The sequence below is a fragment of the Rasamsonia byssochlamydoides genome (genome assembly GCF_041956645.1).
Source record: "Rasamsonia byssochlamydoides strain NRRL 3658 unplaced genomic scaffold VTN77scaffold_45, whole genome shotgun sequence".
Lineage (NCBI taxonomy): Eukaryota > Fungi > Ascomycota > Eurotiomycetes > Eurotiales > Trichocomaceae > Rasamsonia > Rasamsonia byssochlamydoides.
Window position 1 is genome coordinate 877 of NW_027192428.1, and position 17,363 is coordinate 18,239.

A 17,363-nucleotide genomic window follows, 5' to 3' on the forward strand; every position below is an offset into this window, starting at 1 on the left:
GGCTGAGGGCCGAAGGAGGCTTCAAGGTCAGGATCAGTAAGTATAAATTTAGACGAGACTTGTCGCTGAGTACACCAAGTACGGTACGTACACTACCATACAAGGGCTGGAAAGCCGCCCGCGCAGCCTGCTTTGCATTTTTCTGCCCACGGCATTATTGCAGGTTTTGATTAATGTAAATAGTTCATATCCTGGTTTGAGGTTCTATATACTAGTTGTGGCGCCATATATGCGCTAATGTGATCCCTACCCATGTGAGTAAACTCCAATAATGGCTCTATAACTGTCACCATGCTATACAACAGTCATACCAACAAGACAGAAAATCCGTCCCAAGAACTTAATGCAAGAAGACAAAATTACTAATCAAAGCCCTTGAGTATCCTTCCAAGCTCTAAACGCTTCAGGAAACCCTAACTCCGACTCCGTTCCCAAGTCATTTTTCGTGCGCTCGTAACCAATGTCGAGCATGCCAAGATCATCTTCTTGCATCTGCGATGTCAAATCCAGCATCGGGATCATCGAGGGTCGGCCGTGTGCGCACTGAAAGGGGAATACACAACGTGAAAGACGAGAAATGAGATTCTCGCATTCTTCAATCGACAGGACGTCGTTGAACATGACTGCGGTCCTGCAGGCACGCGAATTCAGTAGATCAATGATGCCCTCTGGACAATCGGCGATCTGTTCAACCCAGGAAGGCAATATGTCTTCAGGCAGCTTCTTCGAAGTCGCAAGCGCAGGCCGGACTGAGAAGTCTCTGTTGTTCTCCTCCCGTTTCCAGATCTCACCGCGCAGAAGATCCACGACCAGTTTCGGCTCCGCTCTGCACCGTTCTGCGATGAGCGTGGGAAGAGCCTTAACAGAGACGGTCGCGTGCCCTTCTTCAGGAACATCAGAGACCTCGTAGTGGCAACCCCAAGAAGCGAAAAATTCAGAGTACACCTTGAAGAGGCGAGTCTCGTGCGCTGCAATCTCAAAACTGATAGGACTTGAAAGTTCCAATGTGCGTACGTTCATCACTTCACCAGAGCTGTCATGTACGGCCTGACTCGTGAACATTTCATCAAAGAGCTGTTCAATGCGACATCGCTCATCTGCTGCATGCTGATCCACAAGAACCAATAGGCTACCCGAGTTGTGGTTGCCACTGCCCAGAGGGGCGGCAGTCATTCTCACAAGAATGAATTTTCGGTCAACTTGGGCAATGACATCTGCTTCTGCAAGGCCGCGTTTCCATAGTTTCCCGCTGGACTTTGCGACGCTGGCGTCTCCACAAGTCAACAGGCTGGATGAATCAGGCCGTATCCGGAAACCGAGCTTTCCTTCGGTGCATCCCTCACCATTCACGCCGGAACGAATTGACGAGATTGGCTTCTCCAAACGAGGGAAAGCTGGATTGTCCCATTGATCCATGATGTCCTCTAACCAGAGAGAATTTTTCCTTGATGGAGCTGATTGTGGCCGTTTGATGACGTCCAAATTCCTACGATCTCCCAAAGACCCTGTGGAACGTGGTCTTAATAGCGACGTACTCGTAACTGTAGAGCTCAACGGCCTCTGAGGAAGACACTGACCAGTTCGAGAATTGATAAGGACGGTGCTTTTGGTGAGAGGATCAATCCAAGAGATAATCCCGTCCCCTGAATCCGACCCGGTGCTCTGTGTAGTTATCCCTTCCACGGTCCCACCGTTATCAACCTTTCCTCTTCGTCCACGTAGATCCCGTTGCACAAGACACTGCGAGTTGGCGCCAGGGTATTTTTGCGACGAGCGAGGTGGAAGAGATGTTCCTTGAGCAGGTTCGGGTCTCCTGATACCGGAACAGATTTCATCAAATATATTTCCATTTCCACTTTTGATCCTCCACCAGCTGCCAAAATCTTGAGTCGGAAGCGCCGACGGCCTCTTCTGAAAAGAAGGCAACTCAATGCGATTGTCAAGGGTTTCCTCCGTGCTGTTCATGGGGTTCTGCGGTTGAGCAGACGCAGAAATGCGTCTTGCAACGTCACCCTGTTTCCTAGATGTCTGTCCATGTCGTCTATCCGGCTCCGAGGACAACCCGGGAGACTGTCTCAGTCGCTTTCGAGCTCGTGGTCGAAAATGGTGCTGCTCCAAGAATTGATAAACCATTTCCCCAAGCACGTCCAGAATGCGTTGAAAAGATCTATTAGATTCGAGCGTGTCCGCTTCCTCGTTGACCACTCTCCACGATTCGCCCATTTCAATCCGTATGTAAAACATCGGCCACCGGTTTATTCCCTTGCTGGAGCCTTTTATATTCGTTCCCGTCTGCAGAACCGTAGTCTTTCTCTGCTCTTCTGCTTCTTGGTAGGAACCGGTCGTACCAAAGTCCGACGCAGCAAATATTCGGTTGACCTCATTATAAAGCACATTTGCACTGTTGTGCGCAAAAATCGGATTAATTCCCATTGAAATAAACTGGACCTGCTTTGTGGGACTGGGGAAAAGGGAAATAGACGAGTAAATGGAAAGATCCGGAGTCCTCGCCGACACGGTAACCCACGATTCAGTGCTTTTCAGCGGTATGAAGCCAGCTTGTGTAAGGATCGATCCTATTCGCGTAAGATCGACTCCAGTCCGACTCGACTCTGACCTTTCCACTGACGGTGACTTGGCTCGGATGACGACCTTTCGATTCTTATCAATCTCCGACAGAACCAGCTTCAGGGGCTGTTCATTTGCCAAGACAAGAGCTGTTAACATCCTTTTGAGCTCATCCCATTCTCTGTCCATGTCATCAGGTCTCTGAAGAGCCAAGGCTCTGCTCTTGACACGGACGGGCATGTTTCCGAAAAGATCATTGACAGTAACTTTTGTGCCATGACTGTTATGATCGAGTGACTGCTGCGGAGGACTGGGAATCAGTCTAGAAATGGTTTTTCCGTGATGGAAAATGACAGTATTCGCATTGGCCTGCTGGGAATGGCGGGAAGTGATGGTCAACAAAGACATAGCTGCCAATGACGCCAGGAACAACCCTTTGTAGCCGTACACTCCTTCTCCCAGTCCAAATTTGGAGGTGCCTGCGATTCTGGTAAGCAAAAATCTTCTGATCAAGGACTGCAGAACTCACAGTGTGCTTGACCCAGCCTACTATCGTCCTTGAACTCTGCTGGCGGAATACCGTGACCATCGTCCTCGACAATACAGCCACCCCGTCGATAGTCCAGGGTAATGTTGATGGAGACAGCATCGGCATCCAATGAATTCTTGACCAGTTCTAGAACCACTCCATTCAAATGTGTAATGGATATAGAGGATTTGATCTTTGCCGCCACATCGGCTGGCAGGGGCCGAATGGGCGCATCATGGTAAGGCATAATACAAGAACTTCATCAAACCATAATCTACAGTGCACTGTCTCATGTCGCAGAAGGCCTCAATCAGAGATCAAAGACATGTTGCGTGACTTCACTTGTGGCAAACCAAGTCTTCTGTGTCACGAGTAGATAGGACCCAAAGGCACAAAATTCAAAACAAAACAACTTTGAGGATATAATAGAGAATTTTTCTTGTCAATTTTATTCGTATGTGTACAGAATAAGTTCTTATTTAAGAGCTGTGGAAGGTGCTCTCCAGTTGGAAGATGATGATCTCCTAGGAAGGTTAGACCAGGACTGGAGATATGAATCTTTGTCACGTGACCTGTACAGTCTGTGGGCAGTACATTATTTTTCAGGACCATCTTGCAATAGAGATGGTCTGTGAACACAAGATTGATAAAAAATAAAGCAATAATCTCAATTGCAGTTTTATCTCATCTTTTTCTATCAGATATAACCAATTTCAAAACTCTCGCTGTTAAACAGTAGCAAGTAAGAATCGATCTGATATCATCGGGTTCAGCTTCCGCCACAGCCGCCAAAAAATACCTTCACGGCCTCGCCAGTAAGGGACGACCAATTTAGAAAGAAGCCTGATATCTACAGATGCAGACATATATGCAGGACCAGAATCGTATCTGCTGCCAAAAGAATCTCATCATCGTCATGAAGGGGTTGACCGTTGAGGACGGCTGAGGATAATCTCTATCGGCCCCCGCTGTGGACACATCATGATCAACCTAAAGGAAAGGGATTCCGTCATGGATGGAGCAGCTCCCACGCTGAGTGGAACGAACAGCGGGTCGATGACGGAGTGGTAAGCGCAGGAGATCGGAAGGGTTTGATGGTGGATCCTTGTGGAGGGAGGTTGGATGTCGAGATGGCCAAGGCTTTGATACCGAATCACATGACATTGCAATGGAGTGACGAGGTTCGGCAGCGTGAAGGGCAAGGCTTGGCGGCGGCCAATCGCCGCAGCATGTGCTAGTCAGTTAGCTCAGGGTGCCTACAGCACAGCATCACCATCCCCTCTAACCAAAACACTCTGCTCATCAGATGTGAGAAGTTTTGAGTCGGGAATTCTTAGCCACATCCTTCCTCTCATGACTGTTCTACTTTGAATCCAAATTCAGGCGGGCTTGTTACCTCCCAGCCCACGCCGGCTAGCCGCCCACGGCTACCCAATACCCCCGACGGTAGAACGCCTGCTGCCTACCTAACCAACTTGCTAAATACCCTCACGCTCTGTGGCTTGGTTCGCCCTGTTCTTTTGAGGAGGGGTGCTCTTTGATAGATACGCAGTCCCTTGTGCAGGAAGGCATTCAACAATACCAATCATAAGATGGCTATGGCGGAGGCTCCAGCAAGGCCGCATGGTACGTCTCTCGCCCGTGTTACACTCTGGTTCAGCACCATTGGTGGTGTCTGGTAGCTGATCCTGAGTAGATCGCCATGGACGGCGGCGTCCTTTCTCGAATTGGATGAAGCGCCTGACGAACTTGAAGGGTTCGTCGTCCGATTCGAATTCTGCGGGGGCGTTCAGCAAGCGCGGCCATGGACCCATCATGTTGAAGAATAAGAAGAATACCGCTCTGAAGAACAACCCATATCCACTTTCCGGTACTGTCGGAGCTTCTGGCTCATCGCGCAGAAATGAAAACGTCTACTCCTCAGGATCCAGCGAGCAACAATACGTCCATCGATCGTCCAGCGAACCCTCCCTACACACCTCAATTTCCGACAATCAGATTCCCTTCAACAGCGCCAAGTCGACAGCTCCTACCATCTCGACGAACGGGGACACCTACTCGAAAGCGGGAACAATGGCGACGGGAGGACGCGGGGTGAATGGGGGCGGGGAAGGAAGCACGTTCTCGTCACCTGCGCCCTCTGTGCGTTCCCTGACCACAACATTGACGACGGTGCAATCTACGGCTCCTTCGACTCACCTTTACGGTGCCCAGAATGGCCATGGGCACAATAGCGTGGGTTTACCGCACGTCAGCTCCACCCAGAGCTCCGGCGGCCAGCAAGTCCAATTCTCTCACCAATTCCCTCCGTCATCCTTGTCGGCCGTTCCTCCTCATGTTTTTAATAGTCACCCGACGACTTACTCTTCAGCAACGGCCAACGGCTTGTTGACTGATAATGCTTCCATCCTCACTCTGGCCTCGTCCTCGAAGCGTCGTCGCAGGAACTCTCTTGACACGAATGCCTCCATCCGTGCGTTGGCGCCGTCATCGATATTTGGCGGTAGTCGCGAGAGCCTGCCGCTGAGTGTGCTTAGTGCGAATGTCGGGGAGGTCTCGACCGGGAATGCCTCTGGTGTTCACAGTCGTCCCAGTATCGGAGGGCTTGCAAGTGCCGAACGTGCCAGCGTCTACTCTACATCGGGTGCTGGCCCGTTCGTTTCTGGAGGGGATAGAAGTAGTTACATTGCGGGCAAGCAGGGCTCAGGTACCGGTGACACGGGCAGCGTTCGGAGCGACATCCACTCACATACTCGCAACGATAGTGCGGCCGGTACTGTAGGGAGCGCATTGACGAGTCCAGCTGTCGGTCCCCCAAGCGCGACGACCGGCCGTATCAGTCGAAGGAGTTCCGGCTGGGGTGAGCTCACCGGTGATGGCGACGGTGAAGACGACGAGGCTGGGCGAACGGACCCGGGGACCGAAGAGCCAGACCAGGCCAAGGAAGTTCCACTTGATGACAATAAATAATGACAAGGACAAGGGCAAGCACAAGGGGTTCAAAAGAAACTCTTAACCTGGAAACTGACCCGATTATGTGTGAAATGACAATGACCTGCTAAATCGCCTACCTAGTTACTTCTTTCTTTTCTTTTTTTGACCAATGGAGAAAAAAAAGAAAGTAACTCTCCTTACTTCTACTTCTATTACTACTATTACTATTGCTTATTGTATATTTACGGGAATGGATGAGAATGAGTGGACTGGGGAGTTTAATGAGCTGGCTCGCTCTGGGAAGGAAGGAATTGAACCTATCGGAGTGATTTGGAAATGGACTGGACTGGACTGGACTGGATTCATTAATTTTTATTTCCTTGCTTTTTTTTTCTTTTCTTTTCTTGTCTGGGGACACTTGGGCACTTGGGGCAAGGTTAGGGAGTAACGTAGTTAGGGAATGTCCGAATTGCTTTACACTACTCTTGTATGTCTTTGACTCGTAAACCAGACCAGCGGACAGGACAGAAGACGGGAAAAAAATAATGATTCCGATTCTGATTCTGTACATAGCATGAAAATCATACAAATAATCCATTTCTCTGCATGCATGTATGCATCATGACTAGTACTAGCACACAGGATTGAGAGTTTCCTGCTCCGTAGGCGCCTCACCATGTACATAATCACTGAAACCTCCCAGCCTGATATCATCCTGGCAGAAAATCACTGACCATGCCTGAGGTGGTTCTGTGCTGCCCACGTCTGAGAAGAAAATAAAAAAACATGACAAAACGCCGCCCAACCCGAGCCAGACCCCCGGACGCGTCAAAGCACGTAGATAGGACTAGGAAATTAATACAAAAAAAAAAGAAAATCATAAGACATGAAACCTCGCATCTACTCATCGAAGGCGTGAGAAGCAAAAATCGGCATCATTTCGCTTGTATTTGATTTTTGATTTTTTTTTATGGTTTTTCCCTTTTCACTTCATGCAGTTGTACCAACACCGCTCTTGGACTCGGTCGAGTTCCGCTCGCCTTCGGACTTCTTCTGGCTGGCCAAGAACTTCTTGAACATCTGTGCGATGTCGGCCTCGTTCTTTCCTTCACTCGTAGGGTCTCCACCATTCTTCTCCGTGATCAGATTCTTGAGCCATTGATTCTCTAGCTCAAGCTGAGACACCCGTGCCTCCAGGGCAGCATTCTTCTCGGTCGCCTCCTTGACGGTACGTTCGAGTGCCTGCTCCCGCAGCTTCTTCTTGATGCGGAAACGGGCACTAGCAGCCGTGTTTCGTCGGCGCTTGTCTTCCTCTGCGGCCAGACGAGCGGCCTCGTCCAGGGTCTTGGCGTCATGGGGTGACTTGCGTTTCGTTCCAGCGGTCTGAGTTGGAGCGGGACCAGCAGCAGGAGTGGTGCTAGTTGCAGCCGATTTCGCCGGGAGCTGAGAGGCCATAGGAGTGGCCTTGTCTAGTGGAGAGGGGCTGTTGTTGAAGCCACCATTGTGAACCTGAGGTGCGGGTTGAAACGTGGAAGTCATCTGCGTGGTGGAATTGAAATCCGTGGAGCAGTCGGGCAGACCGTGAAAATCTGCTGTTTAAAAATGAACTGTCAGAGCAACGTTCAAACACAATACGGCCACAGGAGGAGCTGCCCCCAGCCGGAGACGTGAGAGCACATAAACCGCGGTTGCAAACAAGAACAACAGGAAAAGAGGAGGAAACAAGGAGCGAAGATCTGGAAAGAATTGAAAAGAACTCTGGCGGTGTCGACAGCTGCCCGACTCGAAAGGGCCCCCGCTGCCTCTGAAATGATGATCAAGGGGGGTTGAAGATCACGTGGGATGTCGTGATATGTCAGGATCGGCACGTGCTAGGGGACCAATCAGGAGTGCAGCCAACTGCCAATCTCGCTGCATTGTAGGGTTCGTTCCTTGACTAAAGTGCAGCAAAACAAATGGCAATTGGCCAAAGCTGTTTTGGTGCCAGGAAGAGGATGCAAAAGTGTCCGTGCAGGATCAGTTGGGGTGGAGAAGCTGAAGAAACATCACCAACGAGGATATCATCAAACAGACACAGATCATGGGATGCCATAGAAATACCACGAGATAAAAGAGGACTGGAGAACTCAATGGGATATGATGTCTGCTGATCCAATGACGGAGCAAGAAGAATAGATGTTCAAGGATCAATACACAGGGTTATTCCTGGTACATCAAAAAAGTACATCAAAAGGACACAATCTCTCAGGTGCAGTGAAACTAAATCGACCAACCACTACCCAATGCTAGCATACTCACCATTCAGCAGATCCATGTAGTTCACATTGTGGTTCTTGTCCGAGCCTGCGTTCTCATGTCGAGAGTTCTCGTCCTCGGCGGGGTCATAGGTGAGGGGCATGCTCAAGTCGCCGAAATGGCCAAAGTCCAAGAACTCGGCATTGGTGAAGAGCGCCAGCTCTGCATCAAGATTGAACGGCTCTTGCTGCTGGACCTGGTCGTATGGTGAAGGGATGGTGTTCAGATCCTCCAAGTACTGGGAGAAGTTGGGCCCTCGGCGCCCATTGTAACTCGACATGGCGAAGATCTATCGATCGATTGTTTATTTTCGAATCCGCGGAGAAAAATTGAGTCGGCAGGGGAGATTTCGCAGTGGTAAAACGGAAAGGACCGTGGGGGGTGAGAGCGGCGGTCACGTCCGACAACGTTTTCACGCGGTCTGCTGAGTGAGATCAGGGAATCCCTCAGCCAGCGACAGATGAAGAGCGACCAGGAACTCGATCTGAACTGAATCAGTCGAGATAGATCTGGAGTCGCGGGAAGTTGGCTGTCCTGACGCAACGAGGAGGACAGAAGAGAGTGTGTGTGACGGCGGAGAAAAGATGCAATGGTGATGAAGGGCAGGAAGTAATAATGGCCTGCGGCGGTCACCGTGCCGCGGGCTCGCGGTCGGGTCAGCGTCTAGGATTTTTCGTCCGCCGGGAGTGGTGGGGAAACACGAGCGTTGGGCTGGTCAGAGCTGGTGGGAGGCGAGCGCTCCTGCCGTGTGTGACTAAAAGTGTTTGGTGACGGAACTGCTCTCGGCCACCGAGCCGAAAACGCTTAATCGCAATCAGCGGCTAATTGTTCCTTTGGCCCTCGGCGTCGACAGGCTTGCCAATGCATCTTTCCTTGCTCTCTGGTCCTGACAACCGTTGATCAGAACCAATTTCTCATTTATTCGCTTATATTTTTAAACGATTCGCTTGCCTTCATCCAGAGCTCCTTTCACTTGCCATGGCTGCTTGTATCGGAAATGACATCGGGTCTAGCTCATGGCTCCTCTGCCTTCGGCACCGATCATCGGCGAGTGGCGCGGGAGCAGGGGAATTAGTAATCGTCCTTTCGGAAGAATACCGTATGTGGGTGCCTTTCCCCTCCCTCCCCTCCACGCAAAGTCGCAGACACGCGCATTCCGCGTTAAATTCGATTTTGCTGTCTTTAGCGTCGCTCCCACCTACCAATCCTGGACTGGACGCCTGTGTCTGCCCGGCTTCTGAACAGGCAGCTATCCCACCTAACAGCTCTTCTTCAGATCTCCCTGGACCAATAGTCCTCTCACACTGCGAGCCAAGATCTCTGTCCAGTGTCGGGCTTTCTTGGTGCTTACTTAGCTAATGTCTGGCTGATTCCTAAGCATTGTACGCTAGCGTACAGAGTACTCCGTACGGAGTAGAGACGCGGGAATTATTATTAATATTTTGGAAGCCTTAAGTATTAGGCACCTACTCCGCAGGTCTCTTTTTAATATTAATTTGTGTGACGGTTGTTACTTCTAGACTGGACTAGTTAGGTATAACCGTATAAGATCAATGTCGTGATCGTGGTGTGTTAATAATAATACCTGGTTCAATAATAATAATATTAATTCCTGGTGTCATGTGCATAATGGTAAGGTTGGGTTTTTACACTTCCGCGTCGAGCGCCTTATGCGAACTTCTCGCGCATGAAGACTTCAAGACCAGCTAGCTGGTCTATTATTTTATTATGCATCGCTACAAGCTGGGATGATGCAATTCAAATATATGTCTGGATTTGGTAACCTCTCTTTAGGCGTGCTTGGGGGCATCCGTCTGCGAACACGACGGACAGGAGCAAGCCTTTGAAGGGTGCTTTACGTGGATCTATATGCGCCATGACAGACTCTTTTTTCAGCATTAGTTTGCCAGAGGACGATGCGGGGCATTATTCATATCTACATAGTGGAGAGAGCAGCAAATATCCATAGGAAGACACATGGGCCAGTTCTCTATAAGGACGTGGGGTAGAGTAAGGGTCTTGCTGACATATCATCGCACTTCACTAGCGTCGGATAAAGTCAGTGCTTACTCCTACTGACTGTCAACTCATGTAATAATAATAAAGATGTTGAGTGAAGTTGATGTTGACTGCATTCTTTCGAGTACGCTGATGGTTGTCTTATCTTCACGTGATCCATATCAAGGCGCGCCTTTCAAAGAAGACCATCGCGCGTCACCAACAAGCTCCCGCCTGGGAAGGAACAATTGCTCAACAACAACACCAGATCGCCGGGAGAAAATAATGGATTTCTTGTTTGATAGATGCATATATGACAACTAAGGCACCGTTTATACCCGGCAATAATGGCGCGACCGAAATCCGTTCGCGCGCCTAGCGCTGCAAGCTTACCAAACAACCTCCGCATTCCCAGCACCACACCTTCTCTTGCCAAAATACTGGGGAAGCTATCTCGCCAGTCGTTGCTGGATCTTGCTCTGTCATGGCTTTCGGAAAAGAACGTCCGGTTATTTCCTCCTTTCCTGGAGCAGGATGAAGCCGACGGCATGGAGGACCAAGACGCCAACCCCTACCCCGCGGCCCAAACCATTGACGAAGTCCGCGAGGCGTACGAGGAGCTACGGGGAAGGAAAGGAGGGAAGCGTGAAGTCGTCGACCGTATCTTGGAGGGAGATTGGCGCCATGGAATCACTCTGGGTCAGCTGGCGATGGCCGATCTCCGTTACTTGGAAGACCATCCAACGAGCCAGAAGTGGACGGCTCTACGGCTCGTACCCGTCGACAAGAAAGATCCCGGGTCGACAGAACTGTCTGCATCTCTTCCCCGTCTCCATGCTGCGACCTTCTTGTCGAATCTCCAGCGCGAGATAACACCGTTGGTGAAAGCGCATTACTACCTCTCACGTTCGCAATCGTTACCCTTGACCTTCCTGCGAATCTTCGTCACGGACTCTCCATACCAATATCCGCGTCATTCTCCAGAAGCTTACATAGATACCTCGAGAATAATCTATGTTGCTTTCCCAGATAGCAGTCCCTTTATCTATACTTCGATGTCACCGTCAATTGGGACGAAAGCCGCCACGACCAATCCTCTACTGACGGACTCACGAACGCTGCAACGTATCGTCCGCGATGGTATCCCGAAGGCGCTCTCGCGGCCTCATGAGCGCTACGATCTGCAGGCAACTTCACTGACTGCCAAAAGCCTCCATGCACTCCTCGCGCTCCGGGGACCCGGCAGAACAAATATGGCAAATGGCGCCTTCAGCATCTTTGCTGACGCCGTCGTGGAAGGGACTCCGCTGGATCCACGATTATCAAGCACAGTATCGCCAGAAGAGTATCGCACGGGAGGGAACCCTGCAAACGATGAAGCTGAGGGAAAGGAAAACACTCCGGACAGTGAACAGCGGGCACTGGGGAAGAGATCGGAACTCAATCCGGATCCGCAGGCAACCAAGAGGCGCAAGCTCGCCGTCTGCTCTCGTTTTGGCACAGCCGGAACCTCAGCTTCATCGGCGATCCTCGACCGCCTTGACATTCGACTCCTCGATCCGCCGAGTATCACCAACGATAACGGTGAAAGTACAGACGAAGACAAAGACGAGGGCATTGAAACTACCCAGCAGACTCTCTCCCTCACCTTCACCGGAACCGATGTCATCGCAGGCATACGAAAACTCGCGGAACTCGGCGTCATTGATCCAGATCGGATGCCTTCGTGGATGACCGGCGAGGAAGGCGTGAGCTCTGCCATGGTCAGACGAGGGAAAAGGATAACAAATATAAAAAGTTCTGGCGTTGATAAAGCGATACGATGATGCATCTAATTTTCCCCTCTTTTCTTTTTTTTTTTTTTTTTTTTTTTGGTTTGGGTTCTTATAGGCGTAGGCGTACGCGGATAGAAGGTATGTTGAATGGGGTGGATGGGTGTGGGGATACCCTGGCGTCTTTTTTACTTTAATAATTTTTTTATTTTCACTAAGTTTCTCATTTTGACTGGAACTGCGCTGGATAATAATAACGTACGTCCAATGTCTTGAAGATGAGATCGTCTAGATTTAGACTTGGCCAGTCCTAGAGTACAGTAGACTAATAATACAGAAATAATTCCAAGTGAAGAAGACAGAAGAAGGTTAAGCATAAGAATTAATTAAAAAAAAGTGAAAGCAAAATAATCCTGTCGGTTTCAGAAACGGGTATCTATTGATATTGTGTTGAAGGCCATCAACGCCAATCTCTTTCCTGTTCTGTTCATGCTAGCAAAGGTGCGTCCACGGACGCTTCTTCTTCTCTTTCAGGATCCAGCCTGACTGAGATACCGAAATCAAAAATTAAGTTGAAATGATTAATGCCAATAGCGGTAATATCGTCGTCGTACCCAGGGTTGATGATAAGTCGAATAATCTAAGGTCGTTAGTAAACAGATAGAGAGAATGTCATGAGGGAATTCTTCCGTACCACGTATGCCGGATAAGCCGACGCTAGACGCGACATTGATGTATCCTTCGTGGTTCACATGTCCTTTCTTCACAAGCGATTCGACGTCGAGGCTGACGCCGTCGGAAGGCCAGGGGGATCGACTAATCGAGACGAGGATGTAGTTAGTTAACCAGACCTATAATAGACAGGTACTAGTCAAACGAGCAACTCACCAGTAGACACAGCGCACTCCGTTCTCGCGGGTGCTCGCCGCCCACCGATCGAAGCAGGCCTTGTGCACATTGTTTCCGCATGCCGTCTTGCACCAGACAATCTCTTCGGTTTCTGGATCGAACTCCATGAAGCAGATTGGACAATCACCCTCGACAGGTTTGCGCTTGCCCGAAGTATCATCGTTGGATCCCGTACCCTGGGGGCTTATAGGAGCGTTTTCGAACATCTCCCGCAGTTCCTGTAACCCATATGAGCTTTCCCGAACTCTCCTGGTATAAAAAATTTCTCGACATTGTTACTCACAGATGTGAGAAAAGCCAATTGATATCGAAGATGGGGTGACGCTTTGAGAACATTCACGAGAACCTGTGGATCGTGAGCACTTGAACAACGGTGAAACATCCTGGCGAGAGCACATACGTAAATGACATGCTTGCATTGATTGCCTTTGAGTGCATCAGGACAGGTGCAGGTCGGCTCTTTCGAGATAGTCACAGTATACACGTTGCCCGTTGTCCCAACCATGTGAACTATTTCCTCAGGGTTTTCGTCGGTACCCGTCCTTGTGCGACCGATGACAAACATCCTGAACAAATGCATGTCAGATCAGAAACGAGAGCAGCCATACATCGATGTAATCAAGGCCTACCTCTGCGTAGTTGCACGGGCTAATTTCTCCAGGTATGACTGTGGCGGCTTGCGGCGAAACATCCTCGCCCGGCGCTCTGGTGTTTCCTTTGAAGATGGAGTTCTCTTCGCTTTGTTCTTCGTAGGCGTAGTAGTCACAGAGTCATCTGTAAGATCAATAACTTCTATGGGTTTAGAAGGGTTACCGGCGTCGGTTCGCCTTCTTTTCGATGAGCCCGATTGTTCATTAGAAGATCGCTTTCGGGACGCGGACACGTTTTCAACCAAAATATTGGAAGATGTTGGCGCAGACGATGATTTCGTCATGGCAGACTGTCTGTTTGAAGATGTCGCCGTTCTTGTAGCACCCATACTTGTAAATTGAAGGCTCCTTCACCCAGAAAGGAAAGTTCTGGGTGTGGGGAGGATGGTTGGATTAAGATGTTCTTGAGTGGCGACGCGAAGTTGATTGGTGATATCCACACCCAATAGGACTCGAAGGCTTTGCCAACTACTCGAAGAACTTGAAGGCAGCAAACTTAGGAAGAACAAGGGGAAATGTCTTGAGTCGAGAAAGAAATAAAGAAAGAATTCACCTAAGAGGGGTTCCGAACGTGTTTCTTTTTGTTCCATGACGCGCATCGATTATCATAGGTATCAGTCTCCGCCTCTGGGGATAGCTCTGAGAGTTTGCATTGTTTGAAACATTTCCCGGCTCCGATTCGTCTGCCAGCTTCCCCTCGTAAGGTCAACATCACTTTACATTAGTATAGAAACATCCGATAACGAACAGTCAGAGTTTCCCAATTTTCTTGGAGCTTTTTGAGCAGTGATATCACGTTCGAAGGAGGGAGACAGACCTAGATCACCCACTACACTGATGGCACGGCCACGCGCCCACTCCGGTGCGGAGGGCCCCAAGGAGCCTCATGCCGTCTCTCTCAAAGGTACGCTTGAATGATGGGCAGTTGACCGGCGACCTCGCTGATTGAGATACAGTATTGCGGTAAGCAGATGATACGGCTTGTCCAAGACTATTGCTCGACGAGTGTGGCATATTGACTACTCTAGACTATCCCGGCCCTCGTTATCATATCAATACCCACTACCCACGGAGAACACAAAGATCTCTCCCAAGGCATCATTAGCTTACCCCTCGAATGACTTCGATAGTCAATATATCCTTAGTCCTAATGTGCGTACTTCTCTTTGAGTCGACTTTTGCCTGCTGCAATTTCTGACCATCAATGGAGAAAGGTCACGCTTCCTCCTGCCTTTGGATCTGCTTACGTTGGCGAGACGTTTGCCTGTTCACTATGCGCAAATAACGAGATCCCTGACGAAGACACTACGCGGGTTGTCACATCAGTCCGCATCCTTGCTGAAATGCAGACTCCGTCACAAGTCGTGCCCTTGGAGTTAAGGGGGTCGGGAGATGAAGCACAAACAGAAGGCTTAGGAAAAGGCCAATCTTTCCAGAAGATCGTCCAATTCGACCTGAAAGAAGAGGGTAATCACATTCTAGCTGTCAGTGTCAGCTATACCGAAACTTTGATGGCGGATAATAATATCCACGCGGCGAGCGGAAGAGTGAGGACTTTTCGCAAGCTTTACCAATTCATCGCACAACCGTGTCTGAGCGTCAGGACAAAGGCTTCAGAGTTGCCCCCTCTGGAGGTGGATAACAAGTCTCTAGGGCCATATGGAAAGTCACGGCTTCTCCGCTTTGCTCTGGAGGCACAGCTGGAAAATGTCGGAGACGGTCCCGTTGTGGTCGAGGTGAGCTTCGCTCTTCATCCTGTTGACACTACGTTTCGAGCATCCTAGCTGATATCTTTTCAGAAGACGATATTGAATCCAAAACCCCCATTCAAAGCTCGATCCCTTAATTGGGACTTTGAGAGACCCGACTCGCTAAAGCCGCAACGACCTACCATGAACCCGCGAGATGTTCTCCAAGTCGCGTTTCTTGTTGAACAGGAGGTTGGCCAGCAAGACGGTGTCGAGGCTTTACAAAAGGACATGAAGCGCGACGGTCGAGCGACGCTAGGGCAGCTCTCGATCGAATGGCGTGGTGCGATGGGTGATAGAGGGTTTCTCACGACGGGCAATTTGCTGACCAGAAAACGATAGCGGCCCTTTGAATCGTCGACGAATGAATGCCGCAGTCCTCCTATTTTGTGGAGAGTGTATTCTGATGACACGTGCCCTGTCTGTAGAAGTATTGCAAACTTGTCCTGGCGCACTTCAAAGGAAGCCAGCAAACGACTCGTTACTCTTGGGCAGCTTCCAGGATTATCCAGGAGAAGTGCTCGCTTCTGGGCTCTTAGCTACCATCTCAGCAAAGATCCTGATCTTTGTGTGTGCTGTTAGATTCGGACCATGGTCCCTGCATGAAACACGAGTTGGTGCGATGAATGCATGCACGACTCATTTTGTCATGCCTGAGGCCAGGAGTCCAGAATTATTACCATGCAGCGTACACCGCACTCCGGAGTCTGGAGAGTTCTCCAAGCGCCGTTTGCATAAACGACTGCATCGCAATATGCACCGTACCACTGACACGGGCTGTTATCAGTATTCTGGATTCCATGTGTACTGCGGCATATAATCATACAAGAGCCTGCAACAGATGTTTGGAGTAGACCAGGATCAGTGCTAATCGTTGTAAATCATAACCCTGAGAAGAAACTGGAGGGGGCCAAGCGGTGATCTTCGCGATGGAGACTCCCGACGCTACTGATTCTCCATTTGCTACTAGGTAGTGGGCCTTGGCCTCCCGTCTTGAACGCTCTAGGTCAGATAAGACTGAGAAACGGTTTCATGACTGGGTGTCGTCCTGTTTTAGTGTGTGCACGGAGGATATTGCAGGGTATTCGGTGTCTCAGTTTTCTCAAGATTCAATTAATAGAAATCGCTGAAACATCCGCGTCTCGGCAAGATGGTTTGTTCAGGTGGTCTGAGGAGTCGAGGCACCTATATTAGGCACAGGACGGCTATACCTAGAGAGTCCCTACCGCCATTTAGACAACACTATTACTTCCGAGCTCTAACAGTCTGCGGTTGTCCGTCAAATTCTGGCTAAGAACTAACCCTGTTACTGGCTGGCGTTGCATGATCATGAATCATGCACGTAGGGGCCATGATTTCCCGTGTTCGAGGCGGTTGACAGGCGCCCTGGTGTAACTAGCCGACAACGTGTGATGTGTGTCTGGATTCTGGAATGTTGACTATGGGCTTCCAGCCACTTCAATCTCGAAGGAGGTAGTTAACTCCGTGCAGTACAATAATGAGGCGGTCTTCCAAATCTGCCCTGTGTTGGGTCGTATGCACACCGTACCTGCGTCTGGTGTCCCCATGCAGTCAGCAATGTCCTCGACCTCGACTGGTGAGGCTGACGATGTGACTACAGAGTATTGGCACTGCATCAATTCAGCAGTAGAGCAACCCAACGTGCAGTGAAGGCGTCAATATTGGCTGATTGATACTACCTCGTTCGAGATACCCCTTTTTTCTGAGTGCACTTCCACCAAAAATAGACAGAGATAGATCGCTGGGAAAAGGTGCAAAACAGTCAACTGTTTTCTCTATAATCCAGCAGGGATTATCAGCTGTTGATATAGTAGCTAAATACTGCCGTCTGGCCCGTACACCATGGGGCCATAGTACCTACTGGTAGGTAGACAACGACTTAAGTACTCCGTATAGGCTTAGGCTTAAGTAGGTACAGCCTACTCCGTACAGGCGTTAC

The 17,363-nt window shown here is 49.8% G+C and overlaps 8 protein-coding genes across 8 annotated transcripts; 4 read left to right on the top strand and 4 right to left on the bottom strand.

The window, feature by feature from the left end:
• Nucleotides 1–366: 366 nt before the first annotated feature.
• On the bottom strand, nucleotides 367–3,344 carry VTN77DRAFT_6004 (uncharacterized protein; the record flags this gene model as incomplete). Its single annotated transcript, XM_069422235.1, has 2 exons — nucleotides 367–3,047; nucleotides 3,098–3,344. 2 exons carry the CDS (start codon nucleotides 3,342–3,344, stop codon nucleotides 367–369), a joined length of 2,928 nt encoding a protein of 975 aa, XP_069276406.1.
• Nucleotides 3,345–4,689: 1,345 nt separating this feature from the next.
• On the top strand, nucleotides 4,690–6,067 carry VTN77DRAFT_6005 (uncharacterized protein; the record flags this gene model as incomplete). The annotated part of the gene is made up of 2 exons (XM_069422236.1): nucleotides 4,690–4,723; nucleotides 4,794–6,067. The coding sequence occupies 2 exons, from the start codon at nucleotides 4,690–4,692 to the stop codon at nucleotides 6,065–6,067; spliced, it is 1,308 nt and encodes a 435-aa protein (XP_069276407.1).
• Nucleotides 6,068–6,164: 97 nt separating this feature from the next.
• VTN77DRAFT_6006 (uncharacterized protein) lies at nucleotides 6,165–6,629 on the bottom strand (the record flags this gene model as incomplete). The annotated part of the gene is made up of 1 exon (XM_069422237.1): nucleotides 6,165–6,629. One exon carries the CDS (start codon nucleotides 6,627–6,629, stop codon nucleotides 6,165–6,167), a length of 465 nt encoding a protein of 154 aa, XP_069276408.1.
• A 392-nt stretch (nucleotides 6,630–7,021) lies between these two features.
• VTN77DRAFT_6007 (uncharacterized protein) lies at nucleotides 7,022–8,606 on the bottom strand (the record flags this gene model as incomplete). The annotated part of the gene is made up of 2 exons (XM_069422238.1): nucleotides 7,022–7,623; nucleotides 8,330–8,606. The coding sequence occupies 2 exons, from the start codon at nucleotides 8,604–8,606 to the stop codon at nucleotides 7,022–7,024; spliced, it is 879 nt and encodes a 292-aa protein (XP_069276409.1).
• Nucleotides 8,607–10,671: 2,065 nt separating this feature from the next.
• Nucleotides 10,672–12,150, top strand: VTN77DRAFT_6008 (uncharacterized protein; the record flags this gene model as incomplete). Its single annotated transcript, XM_069422239.1, has 1 exon — nucleotides 10,672–12,150. One exon carries the CDS (start codon nucleotides 10,672–10,674, stop codon nucleotides 12,148–12,150), a length of 1,479 nt encoding a protein of 492 aa, XP_069276410.1.
• A 527-nt stretch (nucleotides 12,151–12,677) lies between these two features.
• VTN77DRAFT_6009 (uncharacterized protein) lies at nucleotides 12,678–13,984 on the bottom strand (the record flags this gene model as incomplete). The annotated part of the gene is made up of 6 exons (XM_069422240.1): nucleotides 12,678–12,736; nucleotides 12,791–12,912; nucleotides 12,985–13,223; nucleotides 13,289–13,351; nucleotides 13,406–13,571; nucleotides 13,635–13,984. The coding sequence occupies 6 exons, from the start codon at nucleotides 13,982–13,984 to the stop codon at nucleotides 12,678–12,680; spliced, it is 999 nt and encodes a 332-aa protein (XP_069276411.1).
• Nucleotides 13,985–14,492: 508 nt separating this feature from the next.
• Nucleotides 14,493–15,745, top strand: VTN77DRAFT_6010 (uncharacterized protein; the record flags this gene model as incomplete). The annotated part of the gene is made up of 5 exons (XM_069422242.1): nucleotides 14,493–14,559; nucleotides 14,612–14,618; nucleotides 14,684–14,807; nucleotides 14,870–15,391; nucleotides 15,455–15,745. The coding sequence occupies 5 exons, from the start codon at nucleotides 14,493–14,495 to the stop codon at nucleotides 15,743–15,745; spliced, it is 1,011 nt and encodes a 336-aa protein (XP_069276412.1).
• Nucleotides 15,746–15,767: 22 nt separating this feature from the next.
• On the top strand, nucleotides 15,768–16,223 carry VTN77DRAFT_6011 (uncharacterized protein; the record flags this gene model as incomplete). Its single annotated transcript, XM_069422243.1, has 1 exon — nucleotides 15,768–16,223. One exon carries the CDS (start codon nucleotides 15,768–15,770, stop codon nucleotides 16,221–16,223), a length of 456 nt encoding a protein of 151 aa, XP_069276413.1.
• Nucleotides 16,224–17,363: the final 1,140 nt, after the last annotated feature.